This window comes from Panthera uncia, chromosome E3, assembly GCF_023721935.1.
Source record: "Panthera uncia isolate 11264 chromosome E3, Puncia_PCG_1.0, whole genome shotgun sequence".
NCBI classification, from domain to species: Eukaryota; Metazoa; Chordata; class Mammalia; order Carnivora; family Felidae; genus Panthera; species Panthera uncia.
In genome coordinates this window covers 11,868,946-11,885,819 of record NC_064815.1, presented here as the reverse complement: position 1 = coordinate 11,885,819, position 16,874 = coordinate 11,868,946, and the positions used below count along the sequence as shown (strand labels likewise).

At 38.5% G+C, this 16,874-nt stretch overlaps 1 protein-coding gene across 4 annotated transcripts in view; it reads right to left on the bottom strand.

The window, feature by feature from the left end:
• Nucleotides 1-16,839, bottom strand: part of LOC125928458 (transmembrane protein 180-like) — a 44,403-nt gene extending 27,564 nt beyond the window's left edge. For 3 of the 4 annotated variants that reach the window (XM_049639161.1, XM_049639159.1, XM_049639162.1), the window contains exons 1-4: nt 16,032-16,839; nt 11,935-12,109; nt 10,149-10,871; nt 186-340 (exon numbers count right to left, since the gene is read on the bottom strand). In XM_049639161.1, the coding sequence (XP_049495118.1) occupies nt 186-340; nt 10,149-10,871; nt 11,935-12,084 (1,028 nt within the window). In that variant the 5' untranslated portion in view covers nt 12,085-12,109; nt 16,032-16,839. The remainder of the gene's footprint in view (nt 1-185; nt 341-10,148; nt 10,872-11,934; nt 12,110-16,031) is intronic. The other variant, XM_049639160.1, reaches the window with a different exon arrangement.
• Between the last annotated feature and the right edge of the window lie 35 nt (nt 16,840-16,874).

The following is a 16,874-nucleotide window of genomic DNA, read 5'->3' as shown; positions in this document are numbered from 1 at the left end:
TACTACAAAATCTAATGTATGAAATCTCTCCAAAAAAGAAACTGAACATTCAGTTTGCCAGAAAGGTACAATGATTGCCTAGAAATGAATATTCAACACAGTTCAGATAAAAAATGTTTCACTGCTTGAAAGTGTGAATGGCAAGACCTAGTGTAATTTTGGGACTGGCATTTGGATTTACTTACATGATAATAGTGAGATAAAGAGCCAAAAGGTAATAGTATTGCTGTCCAAGAAGTGACATGAAAATGGAGGCTGTTCCTTCTAGGTAGAAAGAAATTAAGATAATTTTATAGTAACCAAACTTCTTCAGCCAGGACTGACTGATAAGTACAAGGCACTGAAAAGGAAACAAAGTGACATCGTATTAAGATGGACCACCATTAATTATGCTTGCTCTTGCTGGCGACAAAATAAATGTGCTCAGCAGAAAACACATTTGCTTCTGAACTATAATAGCAGCTGAAACACACAAGTAATACTGTCTATTGTGGCTAGAAATGTTGTGACCCATGTATATCCGTTGAAAATTGACTAAGGATAGTAATATTCCATAATAACAAAGAAACAGCTATTATTTCCTTTAAAATGAATAAACCAGGAAATGGTTTCCTACATTTTTATTTTCACACTATTATGAAGAAATTTTACCAAAACCAACCATATGAAAGAATCCATTGCTTAGAAACAGTCAGCATTGCTTTATGGTGATGTGAAAGGTGCAAATAAAATCTACTATAAATCCAGATTTCAAAATTTGGGGTTGGGGCACCTGGGTGACTCCGTCGGTTAAGTGTCCAGGTCATGATCTCATAGTTCACGAGTTCAAGCCCCATATTGGGCTCTGTGCTAACAGCTCAGAGCCTGGAGCCTGCTTCAGATTCTGTGTCTCCTTCTCTCTCTGCCCCTCCCCTGTTCACTCTCTGTCTCTGTCTCTCTCTCAAAACTAAATAAACATTAAATTAATTAATTAATTAAAACAAAATTTAGGGTTAAAGCCCAGAATTCACCTAGCACACAAACAAATATTTATTGAATAAGTGACTATACATTTCACTATTCTTACTGTAATATATCTGAAATGTACTTTTTATACTAAAATCAAGTTTATGATTCTATCCACATTTCTTTGGATTTTGTTTCCTGTCTTATCTTACAAATTTTATAATTCTAATAGATTCATGTTGAGGGCTCAGACTTACATTTTTTCTGTGCATTTCATGCTATCAGTGAAGAAGTTCATTGTTCTAGAGTGAAAAGTTTTTGCTAAATATACATATTACATTAACAAAGATTAGAAGATACTCTTTGTCTTCAATTAAAAAGTACATTGTTTAGCCCTGAAAAGTTTTCATTAACCAAATGTACATACATTACAATTACAAGAGAATTCTGAGTGATGCAAATAGAATGCAAATGTGCTGTAATAAACAAAAGGGTTCTTTCCCCTAACATTTTGGCTTACTTCTCTACTTTCAAGGAACAAGAACTCCTTTTCTGGATATTAAAAACAATGGCTCAGGGACTGATGTGATCCATGGCATTTCTTAGAGTTCTGTAAGAGTGAGTACATAGAACACCCCAGCAGTATAATATCATTATATTCCTCCACATAATGATAATATTCAATAATTTCAATATTTCAATAATATTTCGATAACTTCAATAAACAATATTGAATAATATTCAATATTTCTACATATTGAAATGAAGCTTCTTGTTCTCACCCTCTAACACATAAACATAAAATACAAGAAATTAATGATAACGTAAGGAATATGTGGCAGAGTAGAAAGTGCAAGATTTTGAAATCAGATGTCCCTCGGTTTGAATTCCAGCTGTGCCACTGTGCCAGTTGTGTGGCCAAGGACAAGTTACTTTACCTAAGGAGCATTTCATCCAACTGACACTCTCTCTGTGTGTCTCTACCTCCCACTGTCTCTCGTTCTGTCTCTGACTCTCTCATCTATAGCACACACTCAACATATAAGGTACTCAATTGTTAGTTATTATGATGATGTCCAATATATAAAAAGATATGAGCCAATGATAAAAATGATGAAAGATACCACTTTTTCATTTATTAAAATAAAGTGTTCACAAACTGAGGATTTTGGCTCTCCATTCATGTTTATTGAGTAGGAGTTTGTGAACAGTGAATCTCAGCATGAATGTTGGCAACCTGTGCCAAAGAAGCCCAAATCAAAACAGATAAGGTCAGTGTGTGCTTGCGGTGAAAACTGAATAAATATTTGCTGCATGGAGTCTTAATAATAAGAGCTAACATTTCTAGAGTGTTTAGTTTGTGCCGGGAACCATTTTAAGTACTTTGTGTATTTTGATTCATTTAATCCTCATAATTATTCTATTAGTTAGGCACTATTTTTATTCTAATTTTACAGATGAGGAAACTGAGACACAGAACTGTTGAGTAACTTGCCCAGGCTCACACAGCTAGTAAGAGGGGAGTGAGACTCCCCTCTGGCAGACTCTATGCACTTAACCCATTTACTATCCTGCCTCTCTGATAGGAGTGGGATGTGGAAGATCTCAGACCTGTTGTTGTTGTTGTTGTTATAATAGTAATGATGATGATAAATATAATTATAGTTATTATTTATTAATAATAAATATAATAATTATTATTACAATTACTATTTTAGAGAGAGAGAGAGAGAGCACGAGCAGGGGAGAGGGGCAGAGGGAGAGAGAGAAAGAATCTTAAGCAGGATCCACGCTCAGCGTGGAGCCTGACTCAGGGCTCAATCCCATGACCCTGAAATCTGACCTGAGCCAAAATCGAGTCGAACACTCAACTGACTGAGCCACCCAGACACCCTGTCACAGACCTATTAAAACAGTTATTAGAATGGAATACTACTTGGCAATGAGAAAGAATGAAATACGGCCTTTTGTAGCAATGTAGATGGAACTGGAGAGTGTTATGCTAAGTGAAATAAGTCATACAGAGAAAGACAGATACCATATATTTTCACTCTTATGTGTATCGTGAGAAACTTAACTGAAGACCATGGGGGAGAGGAAGGGGTAAAAAAAAGAGAGAGGGAGAGAGTCAAACCAGAAAAGACTCTTAAAAACTGAGAATAGGGGCGCCTGGGTGGCTTGGTCGGTTAAGCGTCCGACTTCGGCTCAGGTCATGATCTCACGGTCTGTGAGTTAGGGCCCCGCGTCGGGCTCTGTGCTGACAGCTCAGAGCCTGGAGCCTGTTTCAGATTCTGTGTCTCCCTCTCTCTCTGCCCCTCCCCTGTTCATGCTCTGTCTCTCTCTGTCTCAAAAATAAATAAACGTTAAAAAAAAAACAACTGAGAATAAACTGAGGGTTGATGGGGGGTGGGAGGGAGGGGAGGGTGGGTGAGGGGTACTGAGGAGGGCACCTGTTGGGATGAGCGCTGGGTGTTGTATGGAAACCAATTTGACAATAAATTTTATATTTAAAAAAAAACAGTTGTTAGAATGAGCACTTTGTTCATGCTTTTCTCCTTTCACTTACACAACTCCTCCAAAAGAAGGCCTCTGAAAAGACAGCCTGAGAAAATGAAAACATGGTGTTTATCCTTCATGACTATACCCAACAGTTAAAGTGACTTAGCCAAAAATAACAAATAAGCTATCATTTTTTTTTCTTTTTATTCCAATAATTTATGTGAGTGTCACTTGTCTGGAAATTAGGAATGCACTTAAAGCAATTTTGGGCTTCCACTTTCTAATGATTTTTTTTTGTTAAGATCAACAGAAATTCATGTTAGTGTTGAGGGTTTGAGAAAAAAGATTGTGGAAATCTTTTGACCATGTTCTCTTAAAATGTAATAGCCAAGATGAAGAAGTCATGGGTATAAAAGGTGCAGCATAGAGAATATAGTCAATGGTACTGTGATAGCATTGTGTGGTGGCAGATGGTAGCCACACTTGCGGTGAGCAGAGCATAACATACAGAATAGACTTGTCCAATCACTACGTTGTACACCTGAAACCAATGTAACACTGTGTGTCAGCTATACTTCAATAAATAGTTTAAACTTTTATAGCCAAGAGAGACTAGGAGAAAATACTTGCTGAACAGACATCCAACAAAAGACTTGTATCTAGAGTATATAAAGAACTCATATAATTCAGTAATATGATAACAAACAGCTTGATTAAAACATAGGCAGGGTGCCTGGGTGGCTCCAGTCAGTTAAGCGTCTGACTTCAGCTCAAGCCATGATTTCACTGTTCGTGAGTTGAAGCCCTGCGTCGGGCTCGCTGCTGTCAGTGCGGAGCCTGTTTTGGATGCTCTGTCTCCCTCTCTCTCTGTCCCTCACCTGAGTTGTCTTTTTCTCTCTCTCTCAGAAATAAACATTGAAAAAAATTTTTTAAATGGGCAAAAGATCTGAACCACCTGAATTCACCAAAAAGCCAAATGGATGGCACATGAAAAGATGAAAAGATGCACTAATAATATCATTAGTAGTCATTAGGAAAATGTAAATCAAAACCATAATAAAATACTATTACACACATACTAGTATGACTAAAACTAAAAAGACTGATCATAAACATCGGCAAGAATGTTGAACAACTGGAACACTTTTACACTACTGGTGGGAATGTAATCTGGAAAACACTTCAGCAGTGTTTTTATGTTTTTTAAACATTTTTTTTCTGGAAAGTTTTTTTTTTTAAGTTTTATTTAAGTGATCTCTACACCCAATATGGGGCTCAAACTTAAGTGGAGATCAAGAGTCCCACACTCTTCTAACTGAGCCAGCCAGGCACCCCAGTGTTTTTATTTTATTATTATTATTTTTTTTTAAGGCAGGCTTCATGCCCAGTGCAGAGCCCAATGCAGGGCTCGAACTCACAACCCTGAGATCAAGACCTGAGCTTAGATCAAGAGTCAGATGCTTAACTGACTGAGCCACCCAGGAGCCCCTATTTTAGCAGTGTTTTTAAAAGTTAAAACACACGGGGCACCTGGGTGGCTCAGTTGGTTGAGCGTCCAACTTTGGCTCAGGTCATGATCTGGTGGTTCAATTACAGAACACTGATGTAATTTACCCTAACACAGCTATTTTTAAAAAGTAGATTTATATATGACATGGAAATTTCCATAACTTGTTAAATTTAAAAAGCAGCATACAAAAAATTCATGGATGTTTCAATAGTGTATGAATCTTTACAGCAAATATGTATTACTTTTGTTAAAAAAAAAGAAAGAAAAAAGTTGTTATGGTTTTCTCAGAAGCATAGTAGCCCTTCATTCCATCAGAATTCAACCACCTGCCAATCTCTACCCAGAACATGTCTATGAGCTAAGAGGAAACAAAAAACATTTATGGGAATCACCAGAATAAAGCCACTAAATCCATGCACTTAATAAAGCTCATGTACTTTGTTCTGAAAGAGCCCCTCAAGTCTTCACTAAAAATCTATCTAAATATTTAGGAATAAATTTAACAAGGAAGGGGAAAATGCATCCTCTGAAAGCTACAAAACATTGTTGAAAGAAATTTTAAAAGATTGAAATAGATGGAAAATACTCTATGTGTCAGAAGATTTAACATTGCTAAGATAGCAATACTACCCAAACTCATCTACAGATTCAGTGCAATCTCTATCAGCATCCAATCTGTCTTCTTTGTAGAAACTGACAGGCTGATTCTAACATTCACATGGACTCCAAAAGACCCTGAATAGCCAAAGCAATCCTGAAGAGAAAAGGAAAGCTGGAGGCATCATGATGCAGGACTCCAAGCTGTATTACAAAGCTGTAGTCATCAAGAAAGTATGGTACTGGCACAAAAACAGACACATAGATCAATGGAACCCAGATAAGGGCCCACAACTATATGATCAACTAATCTTTCACAAAGCAGAAAAGAATATCCAATGGAAAAAAAGACAGTCTCTTCAACAAATGGTGTTGGGAAAACTGGACAGCAACATGCAGAATGAAACTCTACCACTTTCTTATACCACACACAAAAATAAATTCAAAATGGATGAAAGACCTAAATGTGAGACAAGAAACCATCAAAATCCTAGAGGATAAAACAGGCAGCAACCTCTTTGACCTCAGCTGGAGAAACTTCTTACTAGACATGTCACCAGAGGCAAGGGAAACAAAAGCAAAAATGAACTATTGGGACTTCATCAAGATAAAAGCTTCTGCACAGTGAAGGAAACAATAAAAAAAAAAAAAAGCTAAAAGGCAGCCTGTGGAACAGAAGATATTTGCAAACGACATATCTGATAAATATATAATTTATCCAAAATATATAAGGAATTTATGAAATTCAACACCCAAAAAACAACCCTGTTAAGGAAATGGGCAGAACACAAAGAGACACTTTTCTAAAGAAGACATCCAGATAGCTAACAGACACATGAAAAGATGTTCAGCATCACTCATCATCAGGGAAATGCACATCAAAACCTCATGAGATACCACCTCACACCTGTCAGAATGGCTAAAATTAACAACTCAGGCAACAACAAGTGTTGGTGAGAGTGTGGAGAAAGGAAAATCCTCTTACACTATTGGTGGGAATGCAAACTGTTGCAGCCACTCTGGAAAACAGTATGGAGATTCCTCAAAAAGTTAAAGATAGAACTACCCTATGACTCAGCAATTGCACTACTAGGTATTTACCGAAAGGATACAAAAATACAGATTCAGAGGGGTACATCTACCCCAATGTTTACAGCAGCATTTACCAACAATAGCCAAACTATGGAAAGAGCCTAAATGCCCATTGACTGATGAATGGATAAAGAAGATGTGGTGTGTATGTATGTGTGTGTGTGTGTGTGTGTGTGTGTGTGTGTGTATACCTATATGTAATTGAATATTAGTCAGCCATTAAACGGAATGAAATCTTGCCATTTGCAACGACATGGATGGAGCCAGAGTGTATTATGCTAAGTGAACTAAGGCAGAGAAAGACAACTATCATATGATTTCACTCATGTGGAATTTAAGAAACAAAACAAATGAACACAGGGGAAGGGGGGAAAAGAGAAAAAAGAAAAGAGAGAGAAACTGTAAGAGACTCTTTATGATAGAGAACTGAGAATTGATGGAGGGAGGAGGGTGGGGGATAGGCTAAATGAGTAATGGATATTAAGGAGGGCACTTGTGTGAACACTGGATATTAATATATCAGTAGTGATAAATCACTAAATTCTACTCCTGAAAACAATATTACACTACATGTTAACTAACCATAATTTAAATAAAAATTAGAAAAAAAAGTAATAAAATTCATATGGATTTGCAAGGTACCCAGAATAGTCAAAACAATCTTTAAACTTTTTTTTTTTTAATTTTAGAAGGAGGGGAGGGGACAGAGGGCGAGAGAGAGGGAGAGGGGGAGAGAGAGAGAGAGAAAGAGAGAATCCAAAGCAGGCTTCAGTGCAGAGCCCAATGCGGGGCTCAATCCCATGACCCTGGGATCATGACCCTAGCTCAAATCGAGAGCTGGACACTCAACTGACTGAGCCGCCCAGGAGCTCCTATTTTTATTTTGAGAGATAGGGAGAGAGAGAGAGAGAGCATGAGATGGGAAGAGGAGCAGAGTGAGAGAACAAATCTTAAGCAGGCTCCACTCAGCACAGAGCCTGACACCGGGCTTGATCCCATGACCTGGGAATCACAACTTGAGCTGAAATCAAGAGTAAGATGCTCAACCAACTGAGCCACCCAGGCACCCCATATCTACTCTTTATTTATTTGTTTGTTTGTTTTCTATTTTTTAATGTTTATTTATTTTTGAGAGAGAAAGACAGAGCACAAGCTGGGGAGGGGCAGAGCGAGAGGGGGGAGACAGAATCTGAAGTAGGCTCCAGGTTCCTATCTGTCAGCACAGAGCATGACTTGGGGCTCGAACCTACAAGCTGTGAGATCATGACCTGAGCCAAAGTGGGACGCTTAACCAGCTGAGCCACCCAGGCACCTCTCTACTCTTTTTATTTTTTTATTAAAAAAATTTTTTTTAACATTTATTCATTTTTGAGAGAGAGAGGCAGAGCACGAGCAGAGGAAGGACAGAGAGAGAGAGGGAGACACAGAATCTGAAGCAGGCTCCAGGCTCTGAGCTGTCAGGCAGCACAGAGCCAGATGAGGGGCTTGAACTCACGCACCACGAGATCGTGACCTGAGCTGAAGTCGGACATTTAACCGGCTGAGCCACCCAGGTACCCCAACTCTTTTTATTTTTAACATAAGAGTTTAACAAACTTTTTTCTACTTTGAGGAGATACTATAGGCAAGTACATGATTAAAAGTGGGAAGATATATATATATATATATATATATATACGTGTGTATATATATATATACACGTATATATATATATACGTGTGTATATATATATACATGTATATATATATGTGTGTGTATATATATATATATACATGTATATATATATATGTGTGTGTATATATATATACATGTATATATATATGTGTGTGTATATATATATATACATGTATATATATATATATATAATATTTTATGTATTTTAGAATCTGATAAAGCAGAGATAGGAACCCAAACAGCTCCCCATCCTAGGTCATTGAACATAGGAGCAAACAGTTAGACAAACGTCAGACTGTCCTGAAGGAATAGCATCATTTCAATATACATACCCAGTACCAGGGACTATTCTGATAAGCCAAAAATGATACTCTATTTGGTATACTCTGCTAAGTAAACCATGTAAACACAGTACATTTTAGAGAGAGAATCTAAACATGTACAACTCTAAAAGCAGATGCCTCTGAACATCCCTTTTCTCATCTGTAAGGATAAGAAGAGTCTTTCCTTTGAAGGGGTTGTGAGGTAATGTATACAAGGTGCTTGGCATAGTTCATGGCACATGGTAAGCACCCAATGTGACTTTCCATTATTATGATGTATACAGTAACCAAACTATGACAAAGGCCTGGAGCTAATGGTGGAAAAGACAAATTGCATTCTGTAAAGTCTGCATAAGGAAGCATGTCAACACTTAAAATATTTTAGAACTATTTCTATCTAACATGGTTTAAATATTTTTGAAGCCAGATAAACGTGTAAACAGTAAAAACTCATCTAGAATGACTTATTCTCTAAATAATGAATTTTACTTATTTAATTATGAAAATAGGAATCATAGGCTACATTAAGTCATATTTTGGGGTGACATATTTAGGTGAAAGAAAGCAATATGATTCATCAACTCTCTAAATGCTGTAAAAAAAAAAAAAACAAACAAACAGCAGGCTGGTTTATTTTTTGAAGGAGGACATACCTTTTCCAGTAATGGTCATGAGCATGGAATTTTAATAATGCTTTGGAATTCTAGGACTCAGTCTTTTAGCCAAGTGTTTTGAAACCTGGCTTCAAGAATTCTTTTTAAAATAAAAAAAGAATTATTTTAGAGAGGGAGAGAGACAGTGTGAGCTGGAGAGTGGGTGGGACAGAGGGAGAGAGAGAGAATGGCAAGCAGACTCCATGCAAAGCGCAGAGCCCAACGCAGGGCTCCACGTGGGGCTTGATCCCATGATCCTGGGATTATGACCAGAGCCAAAATCAAAAGTTGGACACTGAACCAACTGAGCCACCCAGGAGCCCCAAGAATTCTTGATCAAGTAACTTTCTTCCTTATAATGGTTACAGTAACGTTAACTGCCTCGGTAAAGCAAAACTGCCATTTATTTCCCTCCATATCTCTGCTAAGGTTTAAGTGAGAAAGTTCAGAAGAACAAAATTCAAAAGCTAAGATGTTTCAATTATCATGTTACTCAGCTCTCATTGGGTTCGCTTTTCTTTTTTCCTTTCACTTCTTATTTCCATTATGCTTCTACTGAAACATAATATCTGGGGCTCTGAATCTTTGGGTCTCTTTTTTATGGAAGTACTTTTGACACACAATGTTACACTAGTTACAGGTGATTGGACAAGTCTGTATGTTATACTATGCTCAGTGCAAGAGTAGCTACCATCTGCCACCATACATTATTGCAGTATCATTGACTATATTCTCTTTGGGTCTCTTATGTGCATCATTTTGTCAAACTACTGATATAATCAGGCTTTTAATTTCCTCAGCCAGGTGAGAGACCTCTAATCCCCGTAGGAAGATAAAGGAAGAATCATCACATACCTGTGGGCAAATAAAGCCTGCCCCATACATGATGCTCCTTAGGAAAGAAGGAAGAACATCCTCGGGAATGAGATTATCTGCAAAGATCATCATGAAGTTTTTGAAGAAAGTTAAATGGAAGACTTGGAAGAAACTCATTACCAGAAAAAGGCAAAAGTTTTTCTGGGTCAAGAGCTGTCTCATCAATGAGACGATGGAGGTCCAGGGGAGATCCTGTTCACTTTCGGAAAAGAGGTTTTCCTCGGGGCTTCTTTTCGGTCCAAAGTGACTCATGTGGTACATGCCAGTGTAAAGGCTGGCAGTGGCAAGAATGGCAATGAGCACAGCAAAGGCCTGAAAATTGAAGAAAATTTCCATGTTATCAGAGATGAGGCCACCAAAGAGGATGCTGGTGGATCCTACTAGTGATGCCACTTGGTTGATTTTAATAAGCTGAAGCCGACTTTCATGTCTAGTGAAAATCTCTGCAAACAGCATACACTGGGCTTGCTGAACAAAGGTAAGCGTGCTATCAAAAGCACATAGCGATACCACCAGATGAAGTCCACTCAGCCAGTCACCTTCGTGATAGTATTTCCAAGGGAACCAAGGAAGCAGGAAGGCTATCGAATACAAAGGGGCACCATACAACACAGAACTATGACGACCGGAACAGCAGCCAGCCTGAGAGTTGTGAAAATACCCAGTCAGGTCATTAAGAGCATTCCAGATCATTAAAATCATCTAGGAGAAAAAACAAACAAACAAACACAGGGATTATTTTAGTGTGGTTTATCCTGATGAAAATGACTCCTGAATTTTTATTTAATGTAAAGTAACCAAAACTATCCATAAAAAACAGAAAACAAAAAAAACAAAACAAAACAAAACAAACAAAAACAAAAACCAAAACCACCACCACACACACTCAAAACCCTCACTGCTTTCAGGACCAGCAGGGGGCATATATCCTATAGTATCAATAATAATAACAGCTCATGCTACTCCAAAAGCCAATGTGCATTCACTTTGTATTTAGGCATTGTACAAATACTTACATGAATTAATTCATTAAATCCTTAAAATAATCCTATGAAGCAGGTACTGTTATTATTATCCCTACTTTACAATGAAGAAACTGATGGCCAGAGAAGTTAATCAATTTGCTTACCTGATAAACAACAGAGCCAGGGGCTGAGCCAAGGCAGATGACCCCAGAATCTGTGCTTTCAATCATTATGTTAGACTGCTTCCCCATAAGGCACTCAGGGCCATGCCTCAGCAGGGAATGATGGCTCGTATATATAACATGGCATAGTTTTACATAATTTCATTAGGAAAAGTTAAAATACCAATGTTTGCCATTGCAAAATGCCAAAAATACTAATTAAGTCAAGTATGTTGTTGTTGGTAATAAAGGAGTAACATTATAAAATATAAAGGTTTTTAAGGCCATTAACTTTATCCACTCTGACCACATAATTGGTAATGAGTTACAGCATAATTTGTGATTACCATGGACCTTTTCAAGACAGAATGTCTTAATAATAATTCTAATTGTCCCGTATAAGTGAATTTTCCAAATAACCAAAGCTTACCCTTTAAACTCTAAAGCTTTAAGGTTTTAAGTGGCAATCTGTTAATAATTTCTTTGCCCTCAAGCAGAGGATCTTGGACATGGATAACCTTTTCTTAAAAACTCTTCCAGCTGTGTGAAGAATTAGCTCTTTGGAAAATTACAATAACATATAACTATGGGGAAAGAGAAACTGTCCTAGGTGAACAGATAATAAGGGCTCCATCTCACCTGGGCTTGGTAAAAAGCCACTTCTGAAATCTTGTACAGATGTAAAAACAGCTTCACATAGTAGAAACTGAAGACAGAATTTAGCATTTCAATCCCTAATGTTATCATAGCATATGCCCAAACAATGGGTTTGATACTTAAAAGCGTCATTTTCCACGCAAAGGAATTCTTCCTCCTTTTGTTAAAAAAAAAAAAAAAAAAAAAAGGATAATGGTTAAAATCCACTATTTGCATATAATAGCTGATGGGTGGCAAAATTCCTCTGAACACTAGCTTAATTTTAATTAAGAATCCCAAACCACTAGCTGTGCATATGTCATCAGATTTAACACTTAACTTTCTTATCCATTCACTCAACCTTTTTTGAGAAGTTGACAGGAACCCTAATTTGCATAGAGTGTGACTCTACTTCTATATATATATATATATATATATATATATATACACACACAATATATATACTGAGTACAATATATATACACAATATATATTCAGTACAATATATACATATATGCACAATATATATTGAATGAATATATATTCATATATATATATATATATATATATATATATATATATGGCTTGAACCTATGACCCCAAGATCAAGAGTCACATGCTCCTCCAATTGAGCCAGCCAGGCTCATGCCAGTGAATGTATTTTTATGAACTCTTCCAAGTTATCCAAGTGAGATTTATCCATGAGTTTGGGTATGCTTAATTGGAGGCCAGAGGGATGTGTTTATGTCATTATTATCCTCCCTACTTGGGAGAGTGCAACAGAAAAGGAATGATGAGGTGACATCCTTTAGCTAAAGTCAGAAGGAATAGAACCCTTCATCTTAATATAAAGCTGACCATTCAGTGGTTACAGACTTGCATTGGAATATTTATGCTTGGTCTTCTCCTGACAGACTATATAACTTTGGCCCAAAGGACATATCTAAGATGGCTATAGAAATAACACATTCTGGGAGTGCCTGCGTGGTTCAGTCGGTTGAGGGTCTGACTCCGGCTCAGGTCATGATCTCATGGTTTGTGGGTTCAAGCCCCGCGTGGGCTCTGTGCTGACAGCCTAGAACCTGCTTCGGATTCTGTGTCTCCCTCTCTCTCTGTCCCTCCCCCACCCTCACTTTGTCTCACTCTGTCTCTCAAAAATAAATAAATGTAAAAAAAAAAAATTAAAAAAAAAAAAGAACACATTCTGGTCTTTGCTCTAATGTAGATACTCCTCTTAAATCTGGCCTATTGTCTTACCCTTTCAATGACTTGATTTATCCAACGGGAAAATAGGAAAAGGTTAACCAAGCAAGAGGTAAGTACAGATCCATCTTTTAATCCTGACTATAATTTAAGACAATGCCATGATTTTTGTGTTTTATCCCTTTCTTACTGGAATATTTGGCCAGGTCTCCACAATCTTACTGAATCACAAAACAGACAAATATTCAGATAACTCAAGAGATGTTACTTGCTTATATAATCCTCGGGAATTAAGCAGACACTGCAGTCTATATTGTCCAATCTCTTAGGGAAGGAGAGGGCAAGCTAGAAGCAGGGTTCAAATGACCAAAATATCTAAGTCTCTGAGCTTCATTTTGCATTGGGTAGATCCAAGAATGATTGTGATTCTATGGGAAGTAGGGGCCTACAATTAAAAGGGGTTATTGAAGACCCTCGGTGGCTCAGTTGGTTGGGTGTCTGACTTCGGCTCAGGTCATGATCTCACGGTTTGTGGGTTTGAGCCCCATGTCAGGCTCTGTGCTGACAGCTCAGAGCCTGGAGCCTGCTTTGGATTCTGTGTCTCCTTCTGTCTCTCTGCCCCTCCCCAACTTGTGCTCACTCTCTCTCTCTGTCTGTCTCTCAAAAATAAATGAATGTAAAAAAAAAATTTTAAGGGGTTATTAAACCCATATGCAGACCAAGCATTGTCTATAGACTGAATAAAGAATATTTTGCTCATATGTGCACTAGTATTCTTTAAATGTTTCTGCTATAACGATTCCACCTGAATTTTTTTGTTGTTGTCATTATGCAGTGCTCAAACACTTGAAAAGTACAAGTACTATTACGCGGAGGTCAGCCAACATTTTTGGCTTTAAACACAATTTTCGGATTTGAAAAAACTGGGAACTACTGGTGAAGACCCCACTCTAGGGAGTTACTTTTGGCCTAAGTGAGAATGAAGATTGAAGGCCAAAACAAGGCAGTCAGTTGAATCAAAAGCCAAGATACAAATTTAGCCCACCAAAATGTAGGCACTCTTCTTTTTCTTAGTTTTATTTCAGGCATGCCGAAACAAGAAGCCTGCCACGCATTCTACGCTGATCTATCATTAAGTCAGAAGGTGGGTATTTATAAACTGAGAATTTTGCAAAGGGTCATAAACTCGCTGAGTTAAAATTTTTTAAAAAGATTTCGAGTTAAGCACCCATCCTGTCTGAAACGTGTGAATATAAGCTTTTAATAACATTATGAAAAAGTCTTATAACCTGAACGTCTCTTTGTTTCTATATGGTAATCTCTGTATCGTTCCAATTCTAGTCTACGTGCTGCCGAAGTGAGCCCTCTTTGTTTATGTATACTGACAGAAGGAAGTAAAATCCCTCTTATTTTCATTTGCAAAAGGAACTATCAATGTTTTGCTTTAGACTATCTTCATCATAGTAAATACTTGTTTCTGTAAGTATCAAACTGAAAATCACTTAGAATTTTTTTTAAAGCCAACACTACTCTCTAAAAACTCTCCTTACCTGACTTTACTATAGCAACAAAACACAAAGAAGAATATTATATCTTTCTGAGCAGCGACAAAAGACTTCTGACACTGGTTCTTCTTTAGCACAAAACATTTTATACAGAAGAGTTTAAGTGGCAAAATAGGGGGGTGTATGATATACCCATTAATGATTAAATGAAAACCCAAAACCCTCCTTTTATTTTTTTATTTTTATTTTTTTTTTAAATTTTTTTTTTTTAACGTTTATTTATTTTTGAGACAGAGAGAGACAGAGCATGAACGGGGGAGGGGCAGAGAGAGAGGGAGACACAGAATCTGAAACAGGCTCCAGGCTCTGAGCCATCTGCCCAGAGCCTGACGCGGGGCTCGAACTCGCGGACCGCGAGATCGTGACCCGAGCCGAAGTCGGACGCTTAACCGACTGAGCCACCCAGGCGCCCCAAAACCCTCCTTATTTAGAATCAACCTGGGTTGTTATTCACTAACCTACTACTAAACCAAGTAATATTAATGCAACTGAAGAGGTGTTCATGATTGCTTCTATGTTTTGACTAAGTAGACTGTATGAGAATGATGGAGACCCCTCCAAAGCATGGCTTCAAACAGTGAAAGCTAACATCTCTTTTTCATTGCAATTTTTGTGCAAGATTTCCCAGGGGGAAAAAAAAGTTTCCCCAAAAGGTTTTCTTAGAAAGAACCCACTAATCCCAAAGACAGTCTGTTGTGGGTTTGGGGTTTTTGTTTTGTTTTGTTTTGTTTTTTTGCCATTTTAAATTATCAGTAACTTTAATTCTCCATATCTTTCTCTTTGTTTTTTGTTTTTGAAGGAGAATGTGAAAGAACGTTTCAATACACTGTCCAATTTGATATGGAGTCAAATGAGTTATTTGACATGGAGAAAAAAGCTAGCACTTTCAATCTTGCGGATCAGTGACTATGGAAGATGAGTCCCTTGAAGGTCAGATGCCTGATTCTAGCCCTCAGCTTCCACAAACCACAGTCAGCAAATCCTAAATCCAATCATCTCTTTCCAAAGAGCTCTATTTGTAGTGACTTACTTTTAGATTAAGATAGTTGGCTTTAAATTATTTTCTTTTGGCTCTGGGCTCTATCTCTACCTGAATTTTGACAATTAGGGCAGTAAAGGCTTTCAGGTAACCTAAATTTCTTCTTTTTTTAACCTAGCAATAAAAGTAATCAGTAACATTTTGCCTTTTAGTATATCTGGATTCAGAAGAGAAGGATTTGTGAGTTTACCATTCCTCTTTTATTACTAACACCATTATTCCTTCTGCATTTATTGGTTGGCATTCTACTATAAGAGAGAGCACTGCTGTCTTCTATCAGTTGTTATCTTTACCTTTACATCAGGGTCGAGAACATTGACCTTCTGGTCTGTCGCCCTATGTAGGAGTTTCTGGGTTTTGCCTGCACGATGCTGGTAAAAGCCGCACCCCAGGAGCAACAGTGTCACTTAACTCTGTGGAGAACGAAGTTCACTGCCTTGCTGGCCATCAGGTGCTAGGGCTGCATTTCCCTCCAGGTGCAATGTCATGACCCCGGGTGCTTAACTGGCGGTCTATGAATCTTTTGAAAGTCGTATACGAAAGTGCTTGTAACTTTTTTTTTTAAGGAGATACCTTCAAGCGCACCCCTTTTCTGCCCCAGATACTCAAGTGGATCCGGGGCCCTCTGTTTCAGGGGAAGTTAAGTACAACTCTCAGCGGGTTGAAGGTGAGAGTTCAGCTAATCAAGGAGAAGACAGCTAACAGCTGTCGACCGACCCTTAATTTCCCCAGATCAAGAAGAGCAAATCTGAGAGTCAAAAGGCCACAAGGGCCAGCCGGGCAGCGGACCTCGGGCTCCCGGCACCCTTCGCGCCTCCGCTTGCACGAAGGGCGCCCCCACGACAACCGCCCACTGCTCTGAGGCCGGACTCCCGCCTCTCAAGCCCACGCAGCCTATCCACTGGCTAACTGACCGGCTGGACACCCGCCACAGGCGCCGCTGATGTCGCCACCTCCACAACCAGCACCCGAAACACTGGCCCAGGCACGACCCTAGGCAGAAGGGAGGGCGGGGTCCTCGGCCGCACCCCTTCGGCTTTCCCCCGCCTTCTTTGTTTCTTCCGGAGTCGCCATTGGCTGCCTGCCCGCGAGACCGGGCGACCCGCGGGACAACGGTGAGACAGGATTGGACGACG